Source organism: Pelodiscus sinensis, chromosome 14 (assembly GCF_052426305.1).
Source record: "Pelodiscus sinensis isolate ZL-2025 chromosome 14, ASM5242630v1, whole genome shotgun sequence".
NCBI classification, from domain to species: Eukaryota; Metazoa; Chordata; order Testudines; family Trionychidae; genus Pelodiscus; species Pelodiscus sinensis.
In genome coordinates this window covers 47,415,135-47,442,164 of record NC_143065.1, presented here as the reverse complement: position 1 = coordinate 47,442,164, position 27,030 = coordinate 47,415,135, and the positions used below count along the sequence as shown (strand labels likewise).

Here is a 27,030-nt window from a genome sequence, read left to right as displayed (position 1 = left end):
CCAAACCATCAAAAGGGAAAGACCCAGCTATTCTATTAAATTTCTTTATTATGTGTATTACTGTAGCACTCTGAAGAGCCAAGTGGGACTGAGGTTCAGGTGTACTGAGTACATAGAAACACTTAGGAAAACATAGCCCAGCAGTTAGATTTCCATTCGTGTCCTGCCAAAACAATTATTCCTCTGGAATAATGTAGCGTATGCAGCATGTAATGCAGCATCTACATATGTCCCAAACAAAGCTGCTCACAACCAGGGAAATGTAGAAGATCAGGAAATTCTATTGCGTTTGCTGTGGACCTCTCCATGGAGACCTGATTTACCTGGATAGTGCGTAGGCACTACAATGATGAGCACTATCACTGGGAGCAGCATCATGAGTAGCCCTGTGAGCTCTCTGAGCTGAAGAATGTCAAAGTAGCACAGTGTCTGTCCTCCTCCTGCGGCAGCAGCAGCCTGCATGCTGCTGAGTTCCTAGTGCAGGGCAGAACAGGAGCTTTCCAATGATTGATTCGCTCTTTGTTCCTCAAGCAGAGCTGCTCACTCCACTGTCAAATACTTCCCAAAGCCTTGACAGGGGAGGGGCATATGCCTGCAGGGCAGCGGAAATAACAAAACACTGAGCACAGTCATCTGGGCAGGTATCCTGGGATGCTGGTGGAAGCCAGTTATAGCAACAAAACAGAGTCTATGCAGCTTTTGTAGATCATAAAGGAAGGGGAAAAGAAAAAAGTCTCTAGTAGGGGTGGACGTTTTTTTGTCATCAAAACTAGGCATTTTCCTCCCAAAAGTTCCATTGTACTATGTGCACTCTCACTGTTTTGTCACCAAAAGACAGATTTTGGTGACAAAAATTGCAGTGTGCACATGCCCTCAGAACTTGCTCTTCATACTGAGTGGGTAAGTAAAACAGACAATGGATTTCTGACTTGTACACTGAAGCACATTGAACTCTCTTCCTGACCTTTGCTGCTCCGCTGTTGGCTTTGGGAGAGCCTGATGAGGTCAGCTGAGACCTACCCTGTCCACATCTGCCTGGAGGCTCTTATGTAAGAGACAGCTGGGCCCTGCAATGGTACTTTGCCTTTCCCAGGCAGAAAGGGAGTGTTGTGCTGCCATCTGGTTGCAAGCACTATTGTTGTGTGATATGTTCAAACTGTCTATTTTTTTAGCTGTCAGGGTCTCACCAACAGTTTGAAAACCTTATAGCAGCTAAGGTTATGTCTACACTACTGTATGTCAGCACATGTTATGATGCTCTGAGTGAATAAACCTCCCCCTCTGAGCGGTGTAAGTTGCACAGACATAAGCACTAGTATGGACAGTTCTGTGTCGGCGGGAGAGCTTCTCCCGCTAACATAGCTACTGCTGTGTGTGGGACCTGAAGTAATTACATCAACAGGAGTGCTCTCTCCTATCAGTTTAGAGTGGCTGCATTAGGGTGTGTCCACACTACACAGCTTTTGGTGACATGGCTTTGTCGACACAGCTGTGTTGCTAAAAGTCAGGCAGGGTAATCACTGTCCAAACTTGCTGACAAAAAATGTCCATCCCCTTGGAGCAGCAGCAGCTGTTTACACTAGTATTTGCTGCGGCAGAGCTTTTGTCATATGGAAGTGGGGAGGTCAAGCACAAAAGCTTTGGGGCTCAATTGCTAGTGCCATAGAACAGCTACTTCGGGAACCAGGGCAGCTGTGTTCTTGTTGCTTCAGGGGGGTGAGAAACCCTGAGAGGTCAGCTGAGTGGGGAGCTATCAGTGGGGTGAATCCCAGTTGAGACGTTTGATCTGAGAGATTACAGATATTGCAGATGAGAGTCCCTGAGCTATTATACAGATTTACTCTTGTTTATACTGTGTCCCTCTGTGGCAGCACATACCCACCCCATCATTGGAATAGGGCTATTCTGGGGTGAGGTTGCCACTTCACTGGTCACCGGACTGTCTCACTAGTCCATAAATCTCTTGTACCCTACACACCTCTAAGTCCATCAGTAGTCTTACACAGCGGACAAAATGGACTGCTGGCCAAAGACAATAAGCCTTCTAGGTTTCCAGGTAGTATGGCCTAAAACACTAAGCGCCCTTGCATCAGGGCAGTAGGGCCTAATAGCCAGAGTCAGTGAGTGCCCCTTGCTTCAGGGCAGTGTGGCCTAATAGCCAGAGTCAATATGACTTGGCTTATTGGTAGGGGGACTCGAGCCCACCCTGCTCCACCAGGTCCTGACCCAGAGCCCTATGAACAGTGGGGCTGCCTACTGCTCCCTCTTGGCAGGGAATCTGGCTGAAACACGCAGAGAATACTTGGGCGGGAGAAGTAGCTCCTCCACCCTCCCTAGGTCACTTCCTACTGGTCCCGCTGGGGCGTCGTCCTGCTGGGGAGTGGTTTCTCCCTGTGTCTCCATAGGGGCTGAGTAGTGGCAGGCTCCTGGCACTTCAGGTCCCTCTGTTTGGGACTGCGGCTGTAGCAGCGCTGAAGCTCTGTCTAGAGAACGTTCCTCTTCGCTGGCCAGCCTGGACTGAGCTGCTCTCTGGCCTTTTGTACTGCGCCAGCACTTGGAGCATGCCCAGTCTGGCCGAAGGGGTGGGACTTCCTCAGCCCACAGGGTTTTCATCCCCCTTGTTCTAGTGCGGGGTATGCCCACTCCATCACACCCTCATTAAAACCAGGACCTAATTGCAGGATGCCAAGCAGACAGAAGAGACAGTTGCTGCTCCAACAAGTATATGCTGTAGTCTAATCAGAGATTAGATGGAACAAGTGAGTGGCAGACTCACACAATATAAGAACTAGGGGTCACCAAATGAAATGAATAGGCAGTAGGCTTAAAACAAAAGGAAGTTTTTCTTCACTCAGCGCACAGTCAACCTGTGGAACTCCTTGCCAGAGGATGTGGTGAAGGCTAGAACCTGAACAGCCTTCACCACAAAGAAGAGCTAAATAAATTCATGGAGGTGAGGTCCATCAATCACTATTGGCCAGGATAGGTAGGACTGGTGTCCCTGGCCTCTGTTTCTCTGGAGGTGGGTGACAGGGGAGGGATCACGTGAGGATTATTGTTGTGATCCCTCCCTCTGGGGCATCTGGTTTTGGCCACTGTGGGCAGACAGGGTACTGGGCTAGATGGATCTTTGGTCTGACCCAGTGTGGCCGCTCTTATGTTTTAGATGAGAGGAGGGAAATGGAGCGGGGAGGTGTTACATGGAGCTGTTGGGGGGCCATAGGTTAACCGATCTTTACAATAAGAAATCATTGTTTCTCCCTGACTGACAGACATCTGAACTGTCACTGCCTGGGTGATTGTCAGCATCAGAGGAAGCCTGGCCCTTACGGAGAAACTGGAGAAAGAGGAAGGGTTTTATGAATTATGGGTAGGGTGACCGGATGTCCCATTTTTAAAGGGGCAGTCCCATATTTAAGCCCTTCTGTAGGCACCCTGACTTTTTCTTAAAAACTGGCAAATTGAGTGCCAGCTCTCAGCCAGCAGGGTCCCACCCCCCATCCCATTTCCAGCCAGCGCTTCCTGTGCTGTGAGCTGCAGTGGCTGGTGAGTGGTGAGTGCAGGCAGGCACCAGGTGGTGGCCAGTTACGCACTGTCTCTGTTGCCCACCCATCTGCCCTCTGCATGCTCCCCCTCTTGCTGGCCGTTCTCTGCTTTTTCCCTTCACTCCCCCCCAGCCCTGCTGCTCCTCCATACCCCCCTCCCTCCAGCAGGGCACATCCCGCTTGCAATGCTTTGCAGAGAACCAGCCCCTGGTCTGAGTGCTGAGCACCCCAGCAGCCTGGCTGACAGGCTCCTTCCTTCCCTGCCTCTGGCTGGGCCAGTGCCTCAGGAAAGCTCAAGACTCTCCAGGCTAGGGCACTGGCCTGGAGGAGCCAAGCCCTGTGTGTGCCAAAGCTGTGCATAGGCTGGCATGGGGAAGTCTCCCTGCCTATCCGCTAAGCCCTGGAGTAGGGGTGGAGAAGTGATTTCCAGCCTGTTCACCCTGACCCTGCAGGCTCCACAGCAGCCTCTTGGGCAGAGGTGTAGCGTCCTTTTTCCACACTCCCCTCCCCTGGGTCCTGCCCCCTGGGAGCATGATACTGCTCTGTCCACTATTTAACCTCCCCTGCTGAGCCACCTCTCGGGCCAGACCCCATGGCTTCCAAAATGCCTGCAGTCAGGTTTCTTGGGCACTGATGCACAGTGCATCCTTAGGGCTTAAGGGTTATGTTGGTTCCTTTCTCAGCCTCCACTTTTTCTCATTGAGCTCCCCCCCACCCATGTGGGTTTGTGTCCACAGTGAGCAGAAATTTCATAATGAACAGGGAAAACTCCCACAGGTTTATCTCCTCCTCACTCAGACATTCGATAGCCATGTCTGCAGTACCACTCTTTCACCAGTCACTAACGCATGGGGCCTCTGGATGATCGAGGTGCTAAAGGAGCACTCAAGGACAGTAAGGCCCTTGTGGAGGAAATAAAATGTATTTGCATCAGTCTCCACAGCTGAGGATGTGAGGGAGATTCCCAAACCTGAGCCATTCTTTTTAGGTGACAGATCTGGGGAATTGTCTCAGATTGAGGTGTCATTAGAGACAGTTTTGGATCAAATTGATAAACTTACCGGGACCAGATGGCATTCACCCAAGAGTTATGAAGCAACTCAAATGTTAAATTGCAGAATTACTAACTGTGGTTTGTAACTTATCCTTTAAATCAGCTTCACCACCAAATGACTGGAGGATAGCTAATATGATGCCAATTTTTAAAATGTGCTCCAGGGATGATCCTGAGAGTTAGTCTGGTAAGTTTAACTTCAGTACCAGTCAAGTGACTCAATGATTAATAGAATTCAGACACAGAGATGAACATAATTCGTTGGGGAAGAGTCAACATGGTTTTTGTAAAGGTAAATCATGCCTCACTGTGACGGGGCGGCCGGGGCAGGGTGGAGGGGGTCCTTAGCCGCCGGTTGCAACTGCACTGTCAGTCTTTATAGGGGTTCTCCGAGGCGAAGGGGGACCTGGGCCCTCCCACTCTCCAAGTCCCAGCCCAGGACCCTAAGGGTAGGCGTCCTAGACGCGCTGCCCGACCAGGGGGGCCACAGCCATAACTCGCCGGTCCCCGGGTCTCCCTGACCCTGTCCTGGGCTGCTTCCTCCGTCTCGGTTAGTCTTTGTCCATCTTCCCCCGGGGCGGGGAAGGGAGAAGGGGGGGCTCACCTCTCCTAGCCGGGCTGCTCCTGGCTGGGGTTTGCCCTTAAAGGGCCAGTGCAGGGCAAACGCCCTGTCACACTCACTAATCTACCAGAGTTTGTTTTTTGAGAAGGTCAACAAACAGGGCCAAGGGGGATCCAGTGGATATAGTGTACTTAGATTTCCAGAAAGTATTTGACATGTTTCCTCACCAAAGGCTCTTAAGCAAATCAAGTTGTCGTGGGATAAGAGGGTTATCATAGACAGATAACTGGTTAAAAGATAAGATACAAAGGCTAGGAATAATGGTCCATGTACAGAATGGAGAGAGGTAACTATTGATGTCCCCCAGAGGATTGTACTGGGACCAGTCCTATTCAACATGATCATAAATGATCTGGGGAAAGGGGTAAACAGTGAGATGGCAGAATTTTCAGATGATACAAAACTGTTCAAGATAGTTAAGAACAAAGCAGACTGTGAAGAGCTTCAAACGGCTCTTCCAGGAACACACAGTAGATGAGCCTGAATTTCTTGGGTTAAAAAATAAACAATAGGGGAAAATAGTCTTACACCTTTCAGGCCTACTGTATCTGTAATAAAGAAGGAGAAAAGGGCATTCCTCCCTTTCTGATGGCCTCTTCCCAGCTGCCCTACCCTCTGCCCCACTGAAACTGTTTTAATCTGACCTCATCTCTGGCTTGTGGTTACCTCACTGTAGATGGGACAGTGGGATGTAAGAGCTGGTTGTTACTATTCATAGAATGATCTTTCACTGGCCTGCAGGTGGGGCAGTGGCCTTGATGTGCAGATCTGATCTCAGTATTTGAGATTAATGTTGGCATCAATGAGAATCTGCAGATAAACCTGCAGCAGACAATGTGACTCCCATCTAGGGATGTCTCTGGAGAACACCTAGAGATGGCTTTACTTGCAGTTTTGTACATATTTCATGGAAATGAATAATTCATCACAGTGCATCCATTTTATGTTCATTTGTTCTTAGTTCCCAATTTCATCTGAGTTCCATCTTTGTAAGGCACGTGTGTATTGCAGCAGTGAGCTCATGTTATCGCACAAGGGAAGGGAACTAGTTCCCTGGCCATGGACATTGGCACCCAAAACATGTATGTGTATTGAACTCATGTCTTTGCCAGTTCAAGTGCAGTAGGCACCACTAGGGAGAGCTGATCTCTAACTGACTCTAGTAGGGCAGCTATCCCACTCCAGCAGGGGAGGAGTTAAAGCTGGCTGGAGGAAGCCTGCACAGAGCCAGAGCCAATCAGGAAAGGGCTTCTAAGAAGCCAATCGGAGAGTAGCTTTCTGGGGCAGCCTTGTTATAAGGAGCAGCTCAGCAGAGCACCTTGGACAGAGCAGTGCTGGGCAGGCCAAGGGAAGCTAAGGAGAGGAGTAGGATTGCCAGGTGTCCGGTATTGACCCGGACAATCCACTTTTTTTTTGGCCTCCTGCTTGGTAAAATGTCTGGTATTTTCTGATTTTTTTTTTTTTTCCCTGGCCAGGAGGTGAAAATCCCAGGTGCTTACTTGGTTCCGCAGGGGAGCTGTCTGGCCTGGACAGGAAGACAAGATGCCAGAGGGTCCCTGGGTCAGGACCCAGAGCAATGGGCAGATCCTTACCCCTTACAGTGCAATTAGCGGCAGTGGCAGGTGAGACTGAAGACTGCTAATACCTCTGGAAGGGGAGGGAGAGACCGGAGTAATGGGCACGGCCGGGGGGCAGTGTCCTGAAGAGAATGCCATGGTCCTGAGAGTGATGTGGGTCCAAGGAGACCCAGCAAAGTGACAAGTGAGACACTAGCCAGAAGAGGGTGCCCTGCTGAGTGTCAGAGCTCATCCCTGGTGTGACCAGCAGGAGATGTGGCGGAGAGTCAAATTCAAGGTGATTTACAGTGTATCTGACTCCTATTTGTGGGGGCCTTTACTTTATCCTTCCATAATGAAAATGTACCTGGTAAGAACAGCAGTTGGGGCCTCCCTCAGCCACTTTGTGTCTGAGACTGCTGATAGCTTCTTTAGAACTTATTGCAAATGGTCCCTTTTGCCACTTTTTTACAGAGGTTCTTCTAATCGCCTTCATTCAGACTTCTGTCCTGATAGCATCGTAATAAGTGTAGGGTGCAGCTCAAAGCAATGTGAAGTCTGTGTAACTGTGATAATTCCAGTGATGTGGGCTCTACAGTTTGAGATCATCTCAATCAATCGTTTCATTCTGAGAAAACAAGAGGAATTGTCCACTGTGACTGAAATGCACTGGAGTTGTATAGATGCCAGACATCATGTTGTAAGCAGGACACAAAAAGTAATCCTTCTGTTTTACTCTGTGCTGATTAAGCTCAACTGGAGTATTATGTCCTGTTCTGGGCATCACATTTCAGGAAAGATGTGAAGAAATTGGAGAAGGTCTAGAGAAGAGTAACAAAAATTATTAAAGATCTAGAAAATGTGACCTTTGAGAGAAGATTGAAATAATTGGGTTTGTTTCATATAGAAAAGAGAAAACTGGTGGGAGGGGGACATAAGTTTTCAAGTTAATACAGGGAGGAAGGCGATAATTCTCCATAATGTCTAAGGATAGGACAAGAAGCGATGGGCTTAAATCAAGGGTGGGGAAAAGGGTCCCCATGGCCTGGATCTGGCCCACCAAGCAAATTGATCCGACCTATAGAGGCCCTGCAGCTCCCTCACCCCCAGGCCAATAAGGACCTGGGGGCGGGGGGAAGCGCGCAGAGTCTCCTCCCGCCCTGTAGGAAGTGCATGGCACATAAGGCACGTCTAGACTACGTTAATTTTGCATATCTTCTCCCGATTGCTTTTTCAACAGGTTTTTTTTTTTTTAAAGTGAAAGTCTGGATGCAGTTTTTTCAGAAAAAACAACCCTTTTTTGAAAAACCACGTAAACCTTTTTTTAGGAAAAGCAAGTTTTTTTCTAAAAGGTTTTTTTTCCTCGAGGGGGGGGGAAAAAAAAGGGTCCATACTTCTTTCACTTTTGGAAAAAGCGCCTTAAAGCGATCAGAAGAAGATATGCAAATTAGCCCCGAATTTGCATATCTCCTTTCGAAAAAATAAACATCTAGACATACCATTAGAAACACGGCATACTCCTGGCAGGGTGGGAGGAGACTTTGTGCGCTCCCCTCTATCCCCAAACCTTAATTGGCCTCGAGGCGGGCGGGGGAGTGTCATGCGAAGTCTTCTACTGCCCTGCAAGTGGTGTGGCGTTTAAGGGCCACATGCTCCTTACAGAATGGGGGCAGGGTGGGAGGAGCCTTCACACACTCCTCCCTCCCCCAGGCCAATCAGGCTTTGTGGGTGGGGAGAGCACGTGAAGTGTCTTCCCACCCTGCAAGGGGCTCAGCAGTTAGTCAACCTCCATCTGCTGCTCAGCTGGCAGTTGACTCTAAGCGCAGTGCTCCCTTGCAGGGCAGGGGCAGGAAGCGAGAGACTTCACGTGCCCTTCCTCTCCAGGCCCTGATTAACCTGGGGTCAGCAGTGGGAGCACGCAGTCTCCTCCCACTGCCAGAGGTATGGGTACCTAGAGGGAACCACCAGCTTTTCAGAACAGCTGGTGGTTCTCTGGGGGGGGGGGCAAAGACTTTGCACACTGCCCCACCCCCAGACCAATCAAGGTCTGTGAGTAAGGAAGCAGGGAAGTGTCCTGGCCCTATCCCTTCTGCCTGAGGCCCCACCCCTTCCAGGGTAGCCCGGGGTCATCTCAAAAATTTCTGAAGTGGAAATTATTGCCCACCTCTTGCTTAAATTGTACCAAGAGAGATTTAGGTTGGACATTAGGAAATATGTCATAACTGGAAAGGTGGGTGAGCACTGAAATAAATTGCCCAGGAAGGTTGTAGAATCTCTCTCTTTGGAGATTTCTAAGAGCAGGCCAGGCAAACATCTGTCAGTGATGATCTAGATGAGGCTTGTTCCCTGCATTTACAGCAGGACCTCGAGGTCCCTTCCAGTTCTAGTATTCTATGATTCTGTGGCCAGTCCAAGCACTGTTATACTGGGGAGAGGATGGGAGGAAGATAGTGAAAATCAGAGCATTTTGTACACAAGTGAAACCCTGCTCCTTATATAAAGTGATTTGCCCAGATCACTCAGATGCAGAAAGAGCAATGTCTTCAGAGTATTATTAGTGTTCCCTAGCCTAGTGTTTCTCAGCCTTTTTTTATAAAGTACCCCTTAAAAAAAAAAGTACCCCCAGTACCTACAGTTTTCAGACACACAAGTTTTTTCTACCATTGCAACACATTTGTTTAAACAACTTAATCGTCACTGGGCAGGGGATGACATTTTTGGGTGTAAAAAGTACAAAAATAATAAAATGCTGTAAAATTTAAAACAAATTCAGTTTTCTCCAAATTTCAGTTGTGCTGATGTACCCCTCAGACTTCTCTCGAGTACCCTTGGTACTTGTACCATTGGTTGAGAAACACTGCCCTAGCCCATTCTAGCTTTACTCTGTCCAGCTAGCACCCCATGTTCAGTATGGCTGTCTGACAGCCCCTGTTGGGTTTTGTCAGCACTGTCAGCAGCATGGCATTTGTTATCTGGATAGATCATGGCATCTTGCAAAATCCCATCCCTTTTGACTCTGGTGTTCAAGCCCTGGGGATATAAAGAGCTGGAAGACCCGTGTCCCAGGAATCTGACTCGTCATAGGCATCAGCTGCCTTGGGAAAAGAGCTTGATCAGCTGGTTTCAGACTAAGGCTATGTCTAGACTGCAGGCGGATCTTTCGAAAGAGCAATCCGCTTTTTCGAAAGAGCACCCAGTGAGTCTGGATGCTCTCTTTTGAGGAAGCCCTATTTACATTGAAGAACGCCTTCTTTCGAAAGAGGAACTTTCGAAAGAAGGCGTTCTTCCTTGTGAAACGAGGTTTACCGCCATCGAAAGAAAAGCCGCGTTCTTTCGAAATTATTTCGAAAGAACGCGGCTTGAGTCTGGACGCAGGGGAAGTTTTTTCGGGAAAAGGCTACTTTTCCCGAAAAAACCCCTGAGTCTGGACACAGCCTAAGGGATGTGCTCTGAGATGAGGGCTAAAAGGAGTGCTGATGTGTGCTAGGGCAGAATTATAATGCCTCAACTTTCAGCTTTCACAGGGTCACTTGCTGCGTCTGACTCTGTCCTTATTTCTGGTCTGTTTTGGGCCCTCTTTCTGTCTTTACTCCTCTCTCTCGGATACATAAAGTGTCTAATAATGAGCAGTCCTGTGGCACTTTGTTAGTCTCCAAACATCATGAGCTTTTGTGGGTGAAACCCACTTCATCCAATGAGTTGGAGTCTGATGTCTAATGTTCCTCTTCCTGAAGGATGGCACCACATGCATCAGTAACTGCTGCTGACAAGCAGACAACACAGCCTAACCAGCAGGGACATCCTTGTGGGAAACTCTCTCTCTCTCTCTCTCTCTCTCATCGGCGGCATCTGGTTGTCTCTTCCGAACAGGATTTTGGAGCCTCAGGATTTTCTTGCGTCAAGGCTGTGATCCCTAATTCCTCCACACTCTGTTGCATCATCCATCTGTGTGCTGCTTTACTTCCCTCTCTAATGCCATGCAGTTCTGTGCTGCTCTCTGGTGTGCAGTTCCTATTACTGTTCCCACCATGCATCAGTGCTTTTCTTTAATCTCCCTTTTCTTGTTCCTTCCTGTCCTTCACTCGTTGCTAATATTTGCTCCACTTTTCCAGCTTTGCTCTTAATCCCCTTTATCCTTTTCCATTGAGACTTCTTAGAAGTCATCTGCCTTCATTTTCCCTAAGGCTTTTATGAGTTGCTTAGTTAAATTAGGATCACCACTTTGAAAACCTTCTGTTCCGGAACAAAAGCGGGACCAGCATATTGGCACAAAAAATTGGGTTATTTCATCTAGAAGCTGGAATGATGTTAATGGCAGGTAGAAGACTAGTAACTCCTTATATAGTAAAAGATAAAAATTACAGCTGCAGTAGGGACAGCTTGAGATCACATTGGTAATTCTGGAGAAAGTAAGAGGGTGTCAACTTAAGGAGTGTAAAAGTAAGTTGTGACATTGGATATTTGATGTGAACATACATAACAGTGGGTGCAACAATGTTCTGTGTTTGCCCCAAATTTTGTACAATGTAGGCCAAGTAAGGTTTACATTGAAAGCTTATGTTTTGCTGATTCTGATTATACTATTCATTTGCATGTATGATTTTTGCATTTGAAGTTGAGTATTGGCTCTGTACTTGTATTTCAAAGATTTGCTTTTGGGAGATTATCAACAGGCCTCACCCACCTATTGTGAATAGTAATACTTTATTGGCAATGGACCTTAGGTGTTGTTGTTAAACATCTGAGAAATTTTGCTGTAAACCTGCAAATGAGCAAGTAAGCAATAGCAGCTAAGAACTGAATCCTGCATGGACAGGTGACTTGCTCATGTGACAAACTCCATTTTGTGAGGTACTTTCACACAGCAAGAACAATGGGATTCCCTCCACATGGGCAAGATTATAAAAAGGGCCCTAGAGGTTCCTCCATCTTTGTTTTCACTCCAACTCGTCGCTTCAGAAGCATCTTTGCTATGAACAAAGGGCCCGGAATGACTGATGATTCATCCTAACAAAGGATGTGCTCTAAAGACTTTTAACCTAGCAGTTTATTCCATCCCTGCTACAAGCCTGCACCATTTAACAATTCTACTCTACCTTGTATTTCTTTCTTTTACTAATAACCCTGTTGGTTTTAGATTCTGAAGAATTGGCACAGCGTGCTCTTTTGGGTAAGATCTGAGGTATAAATTCACCTGGGACTGTGGCTGGCCCTTTGGGAATGGGAGAACCTGTTCGGATTTGGTGAGACTGGTTTTCGTAACCTCTCACCTGTGTAAGGAGCAGTGCTGGTTGTGACACCAGTAAAGTTAGGGTGTCTAAGGGGATTTGCTTGTGAGGTTTCCTGCTGGCCAGGGTGTCGGCTGGAGTGCTCTTTGTGACTGGTTTGGTGCCTTAAAGAGAAGGACCCCAGTCTTGGGCTATAAGTAGCCCTGGTTCTAAGCAATTTGCCCTGATTCGACCTCTCAGCAGTGCACCTGGAAATCTATTATATTATGGTATTCACTTAACTATCCACCCTCCCGCAATAGGTGGACGAGGCCTGTTGATATCTCCAAGAAGTGAATGTTTGAAATACAAGTACAGAGCCAATACTCATAACTTAATACAGAAATCATACAGGCTGCTGAATAGTATAAACAGAATCAGCAAGCATGAGCTTTTAACAGACACCTCACTTTGCCCCAAATTTTTTACAAGGTGAGCCAGCATACAACAGTGGGTGCAACAATGTTTTGCATGTTCAGATAAAAAATTCAACAATGACACAAAAGCTTAAAAATAAGTAAACTAGAATGTCTGCTAATAAGGCACTTAGGGGGATGGAATGGTAAATCAGTGGTACACTGTCGATTCTCAAGATCTGGAATAGGGAGCAGATACCACGAGAGTTCAGAGAGACACTGATCATTAGTTTCCGCAGTCTGATTTGTCGCCCTTCTTGAAGGGACTATCATGGCATCTTCCTCCTGGTAACGGCAGGGAAAATCTTAGCTTGAATCCTTGCCCATTGATTCCTACCCATCAGAAGAAATTCTTCCAGAGTCCCAGTGTGGATTCCGACCATTCCGAGGAATCATGGACGTCATCTTCACTGCTCTTCAATTGCAAGAAAAATGTCGTGAACAAAATCCAGCCTTATACATGAGTTTTGTTGACCTGACCAACGTGTTCAATTCAATCAATTGTAGTGCCCTGTGGACCATCCTCTCAAAGATCAGTTGCCCCAAAAAATTGATCAGCATCCTGAGGCTGCTTCACGACCACATGACTGCCACAGTGCTGAGTAACAATGGATCCTGTTGAGGTAAAAATGGGAATCAAACAGGGCTGCATCATTGCCCCAGTGCTGTTCCGCTTCTGCATTGCCATGGCCCTCTATCTCATTGATGGCAAGCTTACAAATAGTGTGAACATTGTCTACAGAATGAATGGGAAGCTTTTCAACCTCAGGAGACTGAAGGCTAAAAGCAAGACCTCCACGACTTCAATCATGGAGCTCCAGTACGCAGATGACAATATAGTCGCTGCTCTTTTCCTCCATAGCTCTTCAGATGCAGGGCATTTGACGTGGTCTCACACAATCTTTTTAACAATAAACTAGGCAAATACAACCTAGATGGGGCTACTATAAGGTGGGTCCGTAACTGGCTGTATAACCTTCCTCAGAGTAATTATTAGCAGTTCACAATCCTGCTGGAAAGGCAGAACAAGTGGAGTTCCGCAGGGGTCTGTTTTGGGGTTGGTTCTGTTCAATATCTTCAACGATTTATATATTGGTATAGAGAGTGTAATGGGGCGGACTGGCCGCCCACTGACCCGGAGGTGGAGGAACCCCTCTAGGAGCCATTTTGGGCACAGCCTAGCCCCTCCTTATCACTTGACTGGAAGTCAGTAGGTGGGACTAGGACTATAAATAGCCAGGTTGAGGACTCAGTCTGGGGCCAGCCTTGGTGGGAGACAGAGGCCTGCCCAGAGCTCCCTGCCACAGAGGCCAAGACCTTGCTGGTCCCGCCAACAGGCCTGCCCTCTGACTCAGAGGAACCAGAGGCCTGCCCTCTGCTCCCTGTTGGGGAGACTGGGGCGTGGCCTGGGCCACCGAGGGACACTGACCCAGGGGGACCTGCCTGAACCTGAGGATCCGCCTGAGCCCCAACATCCACCTGTCCCTCAGGTTCATGAGCACCTGCCGGAGCTCTACTACCCACCTGTACCCCAGGTCCATGAGCGCCTGTCATGATACTGGATTTTAAGGGGAGCAGCCACGATCACTGCTTCACCCATGGGGGGGGGTGTTTGCCCCAAAAGTGTTACAAAGGGGGCCACGTGAGGTGTCAAAGAAAAGCTTACCTTCTACTGATTCTGTATATGCTATTTATGTAGTTATAGAAGGTCTGTATGTGGAGTTATAAGCATGTACTCTGTATGGAGGCTGGAAACTTCTGTCTGTGGTTGAGCAGTGGGCGAGGAATGCTCAGGCAATGGATATGCTAATGGGCGAGGCACCAGGGACAATGGATCTCTAAATGCCAAAGACAACACCTGGCCACTGACCATGTGACCCTCTCCAGCTTGGAAGAAGAGGGATGGATATAAAATGCCAGGTGGGAGACTCCATCTTGGGCTGTGTCTAGACTACATGCCTCTGTCGTCAGAGGCATGCAGATTAGACACATAGGCAAAGTCAAATGAAGCCGCGATTTAAATGATCGCGGCTTCATTTACATTTACATGGCTGCCGCGCTGAGCCGACAAACAGCTGATCAGCTGTTTGTCCGCTCAGTGCGCTAGTCTGGACGCTCCCCTGCCGACATCAAAGCCCTTTGTCGGCAGCCCCGTTATTCCTCATGGGATGAGGTTTAAATCATTTAAATCGCGGCTTCATGCCAAAACAACAAATCTACACAGCTCTGTCGACGGAGCCATGTAGTTTAGACATACCCTTGGTGTTCAGCTTCGCTCTGAATCCCAGATGCAGCCTTGCAGGGAGCAACGAGACGGAAAGAACTGTGGACCCATCCTGACATAGGATGTACACCAGAGACTTTTAAGATAGCAGTTTATAACATCTCTGCTGAGAGCCTGCATCGAGAACTGGGTGATTCGATGCATGTAACTTACTATTCTTTAACAACCTTACTCTCGTGCTTTTCTTTCTTTTAGTAATAAACCTTTAGATTGTAGATTCTAAAGGATTGGCTCAGTGTGACCTTGTGGGTGAGATCCAGAATGTAAATTGACCTAGGAACTGTGGCTCGTTTCTTGGGACCAGAGAACCTGTTTGGGGTAGGTGAGATTGGGTCCTATAACCACTCACCCATGTGTTAGGCCTGGGACTGATTGGGGCATAGGAGGAGCTGGTGGCTCTGAGGGGTTTTGCTCATGAGGCTTCTGGCTGGCCTGGTAGCAGCTGAAGTGCTCGGTGTGACTGGTTTGTGGCCTGTTTGGGAAGGGCCTCCAGTGAAGGGCTGTTAAGAGCCCTGAATTTGAGCAATTTGCCCTGGGTGGACATCCTCAGCTGTGCCCAGACCCGGCCCAGTCTGTCACAGCGCCTGCAGGACCCACCAGTTCTGCCTGCCGGCCCCAACCCGGAGAGCCAACCGGACCCAGAAGACCTGCCTGAACCCCGAGGCCCACCAGGATCCTGGGACCAGGAGGACCCAACGTACTCTGAGGACTAGTTCAGACACCCCTGCCTGCTACAACCAGCCTACCCGCTGGAGCCTGAGAACCTGGAAGCTGCTGATGCCTGGATTGGGCCGCCGGGACACCTGCCGGAGGAGCTCCTCCTTGACCCCCCAAGTGACCTGCTAGAAACCCAGGTACCCGCTGAGGGGGAGAGAGGAAGTGGCCCAGGGAATAGCACGGGCTGGTAAAAGCCCTAGGCCAGCGCATTGTGGGCTGGAGCCCCCGCTGTGCCAGCAGCAGCTGTCCTGTTGCTTCTAGGGCCCTGGGCTGCGGCGCAGTGGAGTGGGTGGGTCTGTGCCCCCCCGCCACCCACCTATTGGGTGGCAGTCTCCCCCTCACCACCACTGCAGGTAAACTACCTGCACTGCTCCTGAACAAGGAGCTCTCCAAACCTGTGTGTGTTGGTTGCCACACCCTGAACCAGGGCCTGGCTTCTCTCCCTTTGAACTGCTACTTTGGTAGTTGCCCAGCCTGAACCAGGGCCAGGGCCTTCCTAACTAAGGGTGGTTGCCCCCGCCTGTGACAGGCCTGGGGCCTTTGAGCTAGTGAACTATTGGTGTGTTGCTCCGCCCTACCCCAAGGCCAGAGCTCATTGTACTGTTTGTTTGCTGGCTCTGCCCTGCCCCAGGGCCAGGGCTCTGAACTGCTGTTAAGCTGTGGGACCCTTGGTAGGCCTGCCCTGAACCAGGGCTGGAGCCTGAACTAACTGAGGGTTTGTTTGTTGCCTCGCCCTGACCTAGGACCAGGCCCTCCTAACTGGCTTTGTTCATTGCCTGTCCGACCAGGGCCTTGGGATTGCACTGGACTCTTTATTGTGGCCTGGACCCGAAGCAAGGCCAGGCACCTGAACTGTTTCCCTCCCACCCCAACCTGATGTAAGGCCAGGAGTTGAGCTAGGTCAGTGGTTCTCAACTCGTTTCAGTCCACAGACCACCAGGCCAATCAAAAAATTTTCATGGACCACCTCCTTTTTGAGACATGATAAAAAAGCAACTGCTCAGCACGACAGCGGCAGCTACACTGATGCTCAGAGCCTCAGACAGAAGTTACTGGCAACACAACGCGGTTGCGTCCTAGGTGACGCTGTGGATGACATGCCATGTGCTTGTGAACACGGTGTAAAACAGCCTAACGGTGGCACCTGCTCACACCGTGTGACTTTGGACAATGTTCCTGTGGACCACTCAAAAAGTCACCATGGACCACCAGTTGAGAACCACAGAGCTAGTGGGACTAGAGACTTGGGGACTGTTTTACGGGCTGTGCAGTGGGACAGATGCGCTGCCCACTGACCTGGAGGTGGAGGAACCCCTCCAGGAGGCCTACCAGCCTACAGAGAGTACCATTATTAAGTTTGCAGATGATGCCAAGCTGGGAAGGGCTGCAAGTGTTTTGGAGGATAGGGTCATAATTCAAAATGATCTTGACAAACTAGAGAAATGGTCTGAGGTGAACAGGATGAAGTTTAATGAGAACAAATGCAAAGTGCTCCACTTAGGAAGGAACAATCTGTTTTACATACACAGACTGGGAAGGTGTACTGCAGAAAGCGATTTAAGGGTCCTAGTGGATGACAAGTTAAACATGAGCAAAAAAGTAAAAGTGAGGTAGCCGTGTTGGTGCTTTTTTTGTTTTACCAAGATCAGACTATGTAACACTTTAAAGACTAACAAGATGGTTTATTAGGTGATGAGCTTTCGTGGGCCAGACCCGCTTCTTCAGATCATAGTCTGAAAGTGAATTGGCATGACCGTTATATAACAGCAGGATACAATGAAAAAAGTTAAACAAATTACAAACTAACGAATCAGCTACATAGAACACAAGGTGGGGGTGAGGAGACAAGGAAGAGACAAGAAAGGAGGAAATTGCTTATTGTAATTCAATTAAGAGTCAGTTAAGTCAATCAGTGTTGCAAACTGTTGCAAAAAAAGCAAACATGATTCTGGGAGGCATTAAAAGGAGTATTGTGAGCAAGACACGAGAAGTCATTCTTCCGCTCTACTCTGTGTTGATTAGGCCTCAGTTTGAGTATTGTGTCTAATTCTGGGGCACCACATTTCAAGAAAGATGTGGAGAAATTGGAGAAGGTCCAGAGAAGAGCAACAAAAATGATTAAAGGTCTAGAGAACATGAACTGTGAGGGAAGACTGAAAGAATTGGGTTTGTTTAGTTTAGAAAAGAGAAGACTGAGAGGGGACACGATAGCATTTTTCAAGTAACTATGAGGGTATTACAAAGAGAAGGGAGGGAAAATTGTTCTCCTTGGTCTCTGAGGATGGGACAAGAAGCAATGGGCTTAAACTGCAGTAAGGGAAGTTTAGGTTGGACATAAGGAAAAACTTCCTGCCTATTGGGGTGCTAGAAAGGTTGTGGAATTTCCATCACCAGCGATATTTCAGAGCAGGTTAAACAGGTACCTGTCAGGGATGGTGTAGACCAGTGGTCGCCAACCAGTAGTTTGGGATCTATTGATAGATCTTGGAGCCTCTAACAGGTGATCTTGACTGGTTTGGCCAAGAAGGTATCAAGTGCAGCATTTCAGCTGTCTCTTCCTCCCACTTCCTGCCATTTGCCTTGGAGCTGTTCCCCTCTCCCACCCTGTATTCTGTCGTCACAGAATGGGGGTGGAGAGAATTTGCTGGCTGCTTTTGAGAGTGGTGCAGGGCCAAGGCAGGGTGAGCCTGCCTTAGCCCCACTGTACCACCACACAGTAGCTACCTGTGGTAAGCAGTGCCCAGCTGGAGCCTGAATCCCTGTCCCAGTCATGTACCTTCCTGCATTCCATGCCCCTGTAGACCCAAACTCCCATACAGAGTCTGTACCCTGAACCCCCTCCTGCACTCCAGCCCAGGCTCAGCTCCGATCCCTTCTCACACTCCGAATCCCTTAGTCCAAGACCAAAACCTGTGCCCTAACCACCCTCCCCTGCCTGATGAAAGGGAGGAAGGATGGAGTGAGCAAGGGCCTTGGAGAAGGGGCACTGTGATGGACCCACGAGGGTCTGCGCTGCCGAGGGGGAGGACTTACCCCCCCAGAGGCGGAGAAGGTAAGCCACCACCACGGCTGGCCGTGGTAGTCCCGACCTCTGGCTGCCACACGGGAGGCAGAGGCCAAGTTACGCTGGTGCTCCCCAGCATGAGGCCAGAAGAGCCAACGAGTCGGCGAACGCTGGGAGGCTCAGGGGGCGGGGCCGCTGTCGTGCCGGCCAATGCCCTGGTGCGGACCAATGCAAGGGGGGCAAGGCGGGGGAGGAAGCTCGGAGGAAGCAGCCCCATCCGGGCAGAGAGAGGGAGGACCTGCCTCCGCGCTGGAGGAAACAGTGTGGGATCCCTGGATCGCCCAGGAGGCCCAGAGACCGCCCAAGCAGAGGTAAGGACCCATGGCAGTTCCCAGGGCCAGATCACCTGGGAGGGGGAAAGGAAGCAGCCCGGGGCAGTGCGCCTTTGGTGCCCGTGGATGGATAAGGTATGGGAGTAACCCCGTCCATCGTGCAAGGGTAGCACTGCACTCTGCACTTAGGGCCCCGGGCTGGGACCCGGAGGTGAGGGCAGGCCCGGGTCTCTCTTCCCCCACGCCTACCCCTATCCTAGGGATTCACAACACCCCAGTCAGCCAAAACCCCACTCCAGACTCTGCGCACATTGGCTGGACCCGCATGGCACGGGCTAGACGTGAGGGCCAGGGGCCCCAACACAACCACTTCTCGGGGATTTATGGATTCGCCGAGCCCCTCCTCCCGTTGCAGGGGAGGGAGATCGCATCCAAGGCACCGGTCCTGAAGGACAGAGGACCAAAACCTAGATTCTAGACAGGTGCTGGGGTCCACTGAACCTCCCCCTTCCGGGCAGGAGGGGGGTGGTCACACCCTTAATACCTGTCACACGCACAAAGTAGATGGGGCAAAGGTATTTGGGTTTGAGGTAGAGCCTGGATTGCACTTAAATTCAAAAAGTGATCTTACACATTAAAAGGTTGGAGACCACTGATCTAGAAGGTGCTTGGTCCTGCCATGAGGGCAGGAGACTGGACTTGATGACTTCATAGAATCATAGAGCTGGAAGAGACCTCAGAAGGTCATCAAGTCCAGCCCCCTGCTCTAGGCAGGACCAATCCCATCTAAATCAACTCGGCCAGGGCTGTGTCAAGCCGAGACTTAAACACCTCTAGGGATGGAGACTCCACTACTTCCCTAGGTAACCCATTCCAGTGCTTCACCACCCTCCTAGTGAAATAGTTTTTCCTAAGATCCAACCTGGACCTCTCCCACCACAACTTGAGACCATTGTTCCTTGTTCTGCCATCTGTCACTACTGAGAACAGCCTCTCTCCATCCTCTTTGGAACCTCCCTTCAGGAAGTTGAAGGCCGCTATCAAATCCCCCCACTCACTTTTCGCTTCTGCAGACTAAACAGACCCAAGTCCCTCAGCCTCTCCTCATAAGTCATACGCTCCAGCCCCCTAATCATTTTGGTTGCCCTCCACTGGACCCTCTCCAATGCATCCACATCCTTTTTGTAGTGGGGGCCCCAGAACTGGACACAATACTCCCAGATGCGGCCTCACCAAAGCCGAATAAAGGGGAATGATGACATCTCTGGATCTGCTGGCAATGCTCCTCTTAATGCAACCTAACATGCCATTAGCCTTCTTGGCTACAAGGGCACACTGTTGACTCATATCTAGCTTCTCATCCACTGTAACCCCCAGGTCCTTCTCTGCAGAACTACTACTTAACCGGTTGGTCCCCAGCTTGTAACTATGCTTGGGATTCTTCCGTCCCAAGTGCAGGACTCTACACTTGTCCTTGTTGAACCTCATCAGATTTCTTGTGGCCCAATTCTCCAATTTGTCTAAGTCATTCTGTACCCTGTCTCTGCCCTTCAGCGTATCTACCTCTCCCCCCAGCTTAGTGTCATCCGCAAACTTGCTGAGGGTGCACTCCATCCCCTCATCCAGATCATTAATAAAGATATTGAACAAAACCGGTCCTAGAACCGAACCTTGGGGCACTCCGCTAGAAACCGACCGCCATCCTGACATCGAGCCATTGATCACTACCCGCTGGGTCTGGCCTTCTAGCCATCTTTCTATCCATCTTACCGTCCATTTATCCAATCCACAGTACCTTAACTTGCTGGCAAGAATATTGTGGGAGACCGTATCAAAAGCCTTGCTAAAGTCAAGGTATATAACATCCACTGACTTCCCCATGTCCACCGAGCCAGTTACCTCATGATAGAAGCTAATCAGATTGGTCAGGTACGACTTGCCCTTTGTGAATCCATGCTGACTATTCCTAATCACTTTCCTCTCATCCAAGTGCCTCAATATGGATTCCTTAAGGATCCCTTCCATGATTTTTCCAGGAACCGAGGTAAGACTGGCCTAAAGTTCCCTGGATCATCCTTCTTTCCTTTTTTGAAGATGGGCACTACATTTGCCTTTTTCCAGCCTCACTGCAGGATCCATTCATGGGGAGAAGAAAGCAGCTCTGTGAACTGTCACTGCCCCTCCCCCGGCTGGGGAAATGGCAGCACATGGAGGCCTGTGGGAATCCCTGAACCTTGGTCCTCCCTGACCCCTCCCCCATGGGGCTGGAGCACCAGGGGAGTGAGGAGTCTCAGCTGGGGACCACATCAGTGTGAGGATTGGGTTTTTTGTTTTGGGGGGGTGTTGCCTCTCATTTTTGTGTGGCCCCTGACTGATTGTTCTATAGATTGGTGGCCACTAATCCAAAAAAGTTCCCCACCCCTGATAAAGACAACGTTGCAACCTTTTGTTTTGAACATAAATTAATATTCTACTTTATTTAAAATGAAGTTTGGTAAACTAACATGATAAAGCTAAAGTGCCTAATCTGTTTAATTATTTTTATTTTGATTAATATTTCCTTTGCTAGGAAAGAGACTTAAATCCAGGACCTCTGTGGTGGCATTCTCAGAAATGCTTCCAGTTCCATGCACAGGGCCAGGTAGGCAGGCTAACCCTAATTCAGAGTCTCAATGTGAGTGGATGAGACGATGGTGTAGAGGGGAAGGGTTTAGATTTATAAGGAACTGGGGAAATTTGGGATAGGGGGAGCCTATACAGGAAAGATGGACTCCACCTAAAACAAAGTGGATCCAGACTGCTGGCACTTAACATTTAAAAAGGTCGCAGAGCAGTTTTTAAACTAAGAGATGAGGGAAAGCCAATTTGTGCAGAGGAGCACGTGGATCAGACAGAGACTTCTTAGAGGAGAGTCTATTGATAGAGATTCTCTAGGTTTTAGTCAGGAGGAGAGGATGGAAGAGGATTAAGCATGGGCCAGATCAGATGAGAAACAGGCACATAAAAAGGAATCTGACATATCAGAAAAGGGCAGACAAATAAACAGTGACAAGTTTTTAAAGTGTTTGTACACAAATGCTAGAAGTCTAAATAAGATGGGTGAACTAGAGTGCCTTGTGTTAAAGGAGGATATTGATAGAATAGGCATTACAGAAACCCCGTGAAGTGAGGATAATCAACAGGACACAATCATACCAGGGTACAAAATATAGCGGAAGGACAGAACAGGTCGTGCGGGGGGAGGGAGGGAGTAGCACTATATGTGACAGAAAAAGTAGAATCAAATGAACTAAAAATCTTAAAGGAATCAAGATTCTGTTCCACAGACTCTCTATGGATAGTAATACCATGCTCTAATAAGAATATATCAGTAGGGATCTATAATCTACCACCTGACCAGGACAGTGATAGTTGACTCTGAAATGCTATCAAAATAAATAACTCAATAATAGTGGGGGATTTCAATTATCCTCATATTGTCTGGGTACATGTCACCCCAGGACGAAATACAGAGACAAAATTTCTCGATACCTTAAATGACTGCTTCTTTGTCGAGAAGTGTCCCTGGGGGTGCTCCGCATGAGGTGTTGAGCGCCCCAGTGCTTCCTGACGGATTTTTCTCTCAGCAATGTATTGGGGGCCGCGCATGCGTGGCACATGTTAGCCTCCCTCAGTACTATCACGCATACATAGCCCCCCTCCCTTCAGTTCCTTTCTACCGCCCTCGGCTTCAGACGAAACTCCTCTGCCCTGCAAAGACTTCTCACAAATCCCTTTCTTCAAACAGTTGTTCTTAGAATTAGCTTACCTTTACAGTTTTACGGTTAATAGTTATTCCACTTGTTTAGAGCTAGATTTATAAAACAAAAACACTGTGGTCTTCAGCCACCCGGCTTTAAAGCTGCGGACTCTGCAAGAACTTAATGCCTGTCTCCCACTGCACTAAGCTGAAAACGCATAAAGACAGAGAGCTACGAATTAAAATGTCCTATTGTGACAAGGACAGACACAATAGCTCTGAGCTGGGCTCGGGTCTAAGCAATACACCTATGAGCAGGGCTTGACAAATTAGTCAATCTACTCGCCCATGGTGAGTAGATTTTAGCCTGGCGGGGCCGCGCAGCGCAGTCAGCACAGGCGCAGTGTGCGCTTCCGCGCGGCTAGCAAGCAGTGCTCACCGCCGTTTGGCGAGCCCTCCCTATGAGGCAATCGTCCCCTAAGCTATCAAAGGCAGGGGCGAGCTCTCTGAACCAGCAGCCCAGACAGTGGCACGCTGAGCGGAGAAAGACACACTGCTCAGGCAATAACCACCTGAGCACGTTGACCGCCCAGGAACCTCGGGTGAGTACAAAAAGGGGCAATAAAAATGTAAAAAAGACTGCCCTTACTGAGGCAACAGGTCTCCCCCCTGCCTGCCTCACGTTCTGCGCTGACTCAGCAGTGCTTACACTGCCCTCCCACTGGCTATAGGAGCTTTTCCCGCTCCTAGCACAGCATTGAGGAATCCCCTCACAGACCAACTGCTGGGTGCTGGCCCCCCCTCCCATTACCGGGGCAACACCTCAGAGGAGAGCTATCTGGGGGCGGGGTGGGGGGGGCAAATTGTTTACAGTTAACAGAGCTATCCATGCTGCATACTCCCCTCATTATTCACAATGACCACAAAGACCTGGCAATTTCCCCCACTTCACAGTCGCATAATTTAACTGATAACATACATCCTCAATCTCCATTCTCTGATTATTCTGACTTCCTCTCTGCCCTCTCTGAGGATGAGGAAGAGTGCTTACCTGCCTTTTCACCTCAGCCGTATAGGGAGGGCTCTATAGGGTCTGCTTATCAGCAACAGGACTTTTTTAGAGCACAAATGGCTCCCTGGGCTCCTTATTTTTGGATGCTACCGCCTATGCTTTACCCCCCACAGTGGCAAATGTTCAATCAACCACCTCAACAATATAAAAAGAAACCATGCAAGACCAAGCACATGGCAAAGCCCTGCTCTCCCTTAAACTTATCACCCCACACCTCCATGAGGGGAACTGACTGTGAAAGTCATTGCTCTCCTATGTCAGCTTCTACATCTCTATTACTTTCAAACGCAGCCTCCACCATGGAACAGACATTGCTACCACCTGTCCCTCTTACTTCCGATCATCTCTCCTCTTTTCAAGAATTATTTAAAAGAGTTGCTATCAATTTAAATATATCTATTGAAGAAGTTCAGCTTTCTCAACATGAAGTCACTAACATCCTTCAGCCCAGCCCATATTAATCCAGCCATCCTGGAGCTTGCTAAAACACTATGGCAAACACCTGCATCTATCCTCCCAACATGTAGGAAAGCCGACCGAAAATATTATGTCCCCCCTAACGGTTCTCAATTCCTTTTTTCCCACCCCCCACCCAACTCCCTCATCGTAGACGCTGCACAGCAGAGGAACAAACAACAAAATCATTCCACCCTATCCGAAAAGGACAATAAACGCCTGGATATGTTCGGAAAGGTGGTTTATGCCTCAGCCACTCTTCAGATGAGTGGTGAACTATGCAGCTTTATTAAGTAAATATGACTTCAATAATTATACAAAATTCAAGACTTTTATTAAAGATATCCCTGACCATAAAAAGGCACAGTTTCAGGCTCTTGTTTCAGAAGACCAATAATATCATGGATAGCCCTGCAAGCTGCACTTGATGCAGCAGACACAGCTACAAGGACTACTGCAACTGCAGTCACTATGAGACGAGCCTCATGGTTCAAGTCTTCTGCTTTCCTCCGCCAAGTGCAGCCATCGGTAGAAGACTTTCCCTTCGATGGAGAAAAACTGTTTTCTGCAAAGACCAACGAACTTCTCCAATCAATGAAAGAGTCCAGAGCCATATTGCGGTCACTTGGTATCCAAACCCCCTATCACGAGACCGAGACAGTACAGGTACCAACCATATCAGAGACCTAGGTACCCACAATTCACCTACCAGTACCAGAGGCAAGACCAAGCCCCATACCAACAGAGGGGTCACAACAGGTAGCACAGGTGTCGCTCTCAGACTAATAACCCCAACCGTTCATCCCAACCAAATTTGAAACAATGGTCGAGAGAAGTAAAACTACACCACATGCAGCAGAGCTTGAGAATCGTTCTAAACCTTTCCTTTTTTGCTTATTACCTTTCCTTTCAAATTGGGTATCTATTACCACTGATAGTTTGAGTTACCCACTTATCTCCCTAGGTTATACCACCCCTTTTTTCTCTCCTCCCCCTCCCCAACCTCCCACCCCATCCCTCTTCAGGGACCTCTCTCACAAAATCATATTACAACAAGAAGTTGACCACCTTCTTGAATTAGGAGCCATAGAATCAGTACCCCAAGAGTTCCACGGAACTGGATTCTACTCACATTATTTTCTTGTAGAAAAGAAGACAGGTGGGTGGAGACCGATCCTTGATCTTCAGTTACTAAATAAATACATAAGGAAACAAAAATTCAAATGGTCACTCTAAATACTATTATCCCAGTTTTTGGAGCCTGGTGACTGGTTTTCTTCTCTTGACCTGCAGGGCGCATATTTTCATGTATCCATTTGCCCCTCTAGTAGACGTTTTCTCCGTTTTACTTTAGGTCTCCAACATTAACAGTACACGGTTCTGCCCTTTGGACTCTGCACTGCACCAAGGGTATTCACAAAGATGCTAGCGGCTGTCGCTGCTCACCTCAGAAAGCAAGGAATCATGATTTACCCATACTTAGATGATTGCCTTATCAAAGCGAGGACCAGTCAAGACTGTTACCAAAATACCATTACTTTGATACCTGCCTTCACTCATTAGGCTTCCTAATAAATTACAGCAAATCAACACTCACGCCAACCCAAACAATCCAGTTAATCAGAGGTCAGCTCAATTCAATCACAGCCAGAGCTTCTTTACTGACAGACAGATTCACTCGCTTCAGTCAACTGGCAAAATCCCTTCAAGATATGCCAGTAGTAAGGGTTTACAACTGCCTTCAACTATTAGGTCACATGGCATCATGCAATCCTGTGGTCCCAAATGCACGTCTCTTTGAGATGCATCGAAGCCAACCCTGGAGGTAAGTACAAGCCACACATCCATCATATGAACAACATGATTACACCACCACACCCTGTGAAAGCATCCCTACACTGGTGGACAAAATCATGCAACCTGTGCATAGGCAGTCACTTTCGAACCCTGGAACCCTCTGTAGTTGTCACTACAGATGCATCCAGGGCCGGCCCGAGCCATATGCGGGCCCACCCCCCATAGGGTGCATGGGCCGTCCCCGGGGGGCACGGTACATGCGCTGCCCAGCCCGGCCACCGCTGCTGGCTCACAGCCCGGGGCAGGCTGCACCTGGCCATGCAGGGCCGTGCCTGGCCGTGAGGGGAAGGGCGCTACTGGCAGGTGCCATGGGAATGGGGGGGAGCCAGCACTGCGGGAGCCAGGCACACGGTTGCCATCAGGCGCCCCCCATCAGTTGGCGCCCCGGGCAGCTGCCCAGCTCACCCACCCCTTATTCTGGCCCTGGATGCATCCCTTACGGGTTGGGGTGCCCATACAGAAGGCCGCACAACACACGGCCTATGGTCTCCAACAGTCTGCATGCTCCACATCAATGCCCTCGAACTCAGGGAAGTTCGCCTAGCATGCCAACAGCTGTTACCCAGTGTCACGGGGATACATGTAAAAATATATACAGACAACACCGCATGCATGTTCTATATAAACAAGCAAGGCGGTGCCCAATCACACACACTCTATGTGTCTAGCCCAAGATATCCGCTTGCCATCTTCCTGGGGCCATCAATTCAATGGCAGATGCCCTCAGCAGAGCTCTGCCACAAGAGCACGAATGGGAACTCTACTATACACTCCTCAGCGATATATTCAACCAGTGGGATTTCCCAGATATAGATCTATTTGCCACTTCAGAAAACAAAAAATGCCAACGTTACTGCTCCAGGGCGGGCATGAGGAAAGAGTCCTCCGGAGATGCTCTAGTTATAACCTGGAATGCACTCCTACATTACACTTTTCCCCCATTTCCTCTCCTCAACAGAGTCCTCATAAAGATTCTGAATGACAAAGCCAAAGTTATCCTTATTACACCTGCTGGCCTCGACAGCTGTGGTTTCCCCTTCTACTCAGGCTAGTAATACATCAACCAATCACACTTCTGAACGATCCCAACATTCTTTATCAGCCAGGGA

General features: G+C 48.9%; 1 protein-coding gene across 2 annotated transcripts in view; it reads left to right on the top strand.

Annotated features, from left to right (window-relative positions):
- MAP1A (microtubule associated protein 1A) overlaps positions 1–27,030 on the top strand; it is a 117,191-nt gene that overhangs the window by 24,243 nt on the left and 65,918 nt on the right. The window contains exon 3 of one of the 2 annotated variants that reach the window (XM_075916979.2): positions 6,697–6,843. The exons of the other annotated variant lie outside the window; for it this stretch is intronic. Coding sequence (XP_075773094.1) covers positions 6,697–6,843 — 147 coding nt within the window. The remainder of the gene's footprint in view (positions 1–6,696; positions 6,844–27,030) is intronic. 2 annotated transcript variants of the gene reach the window in all.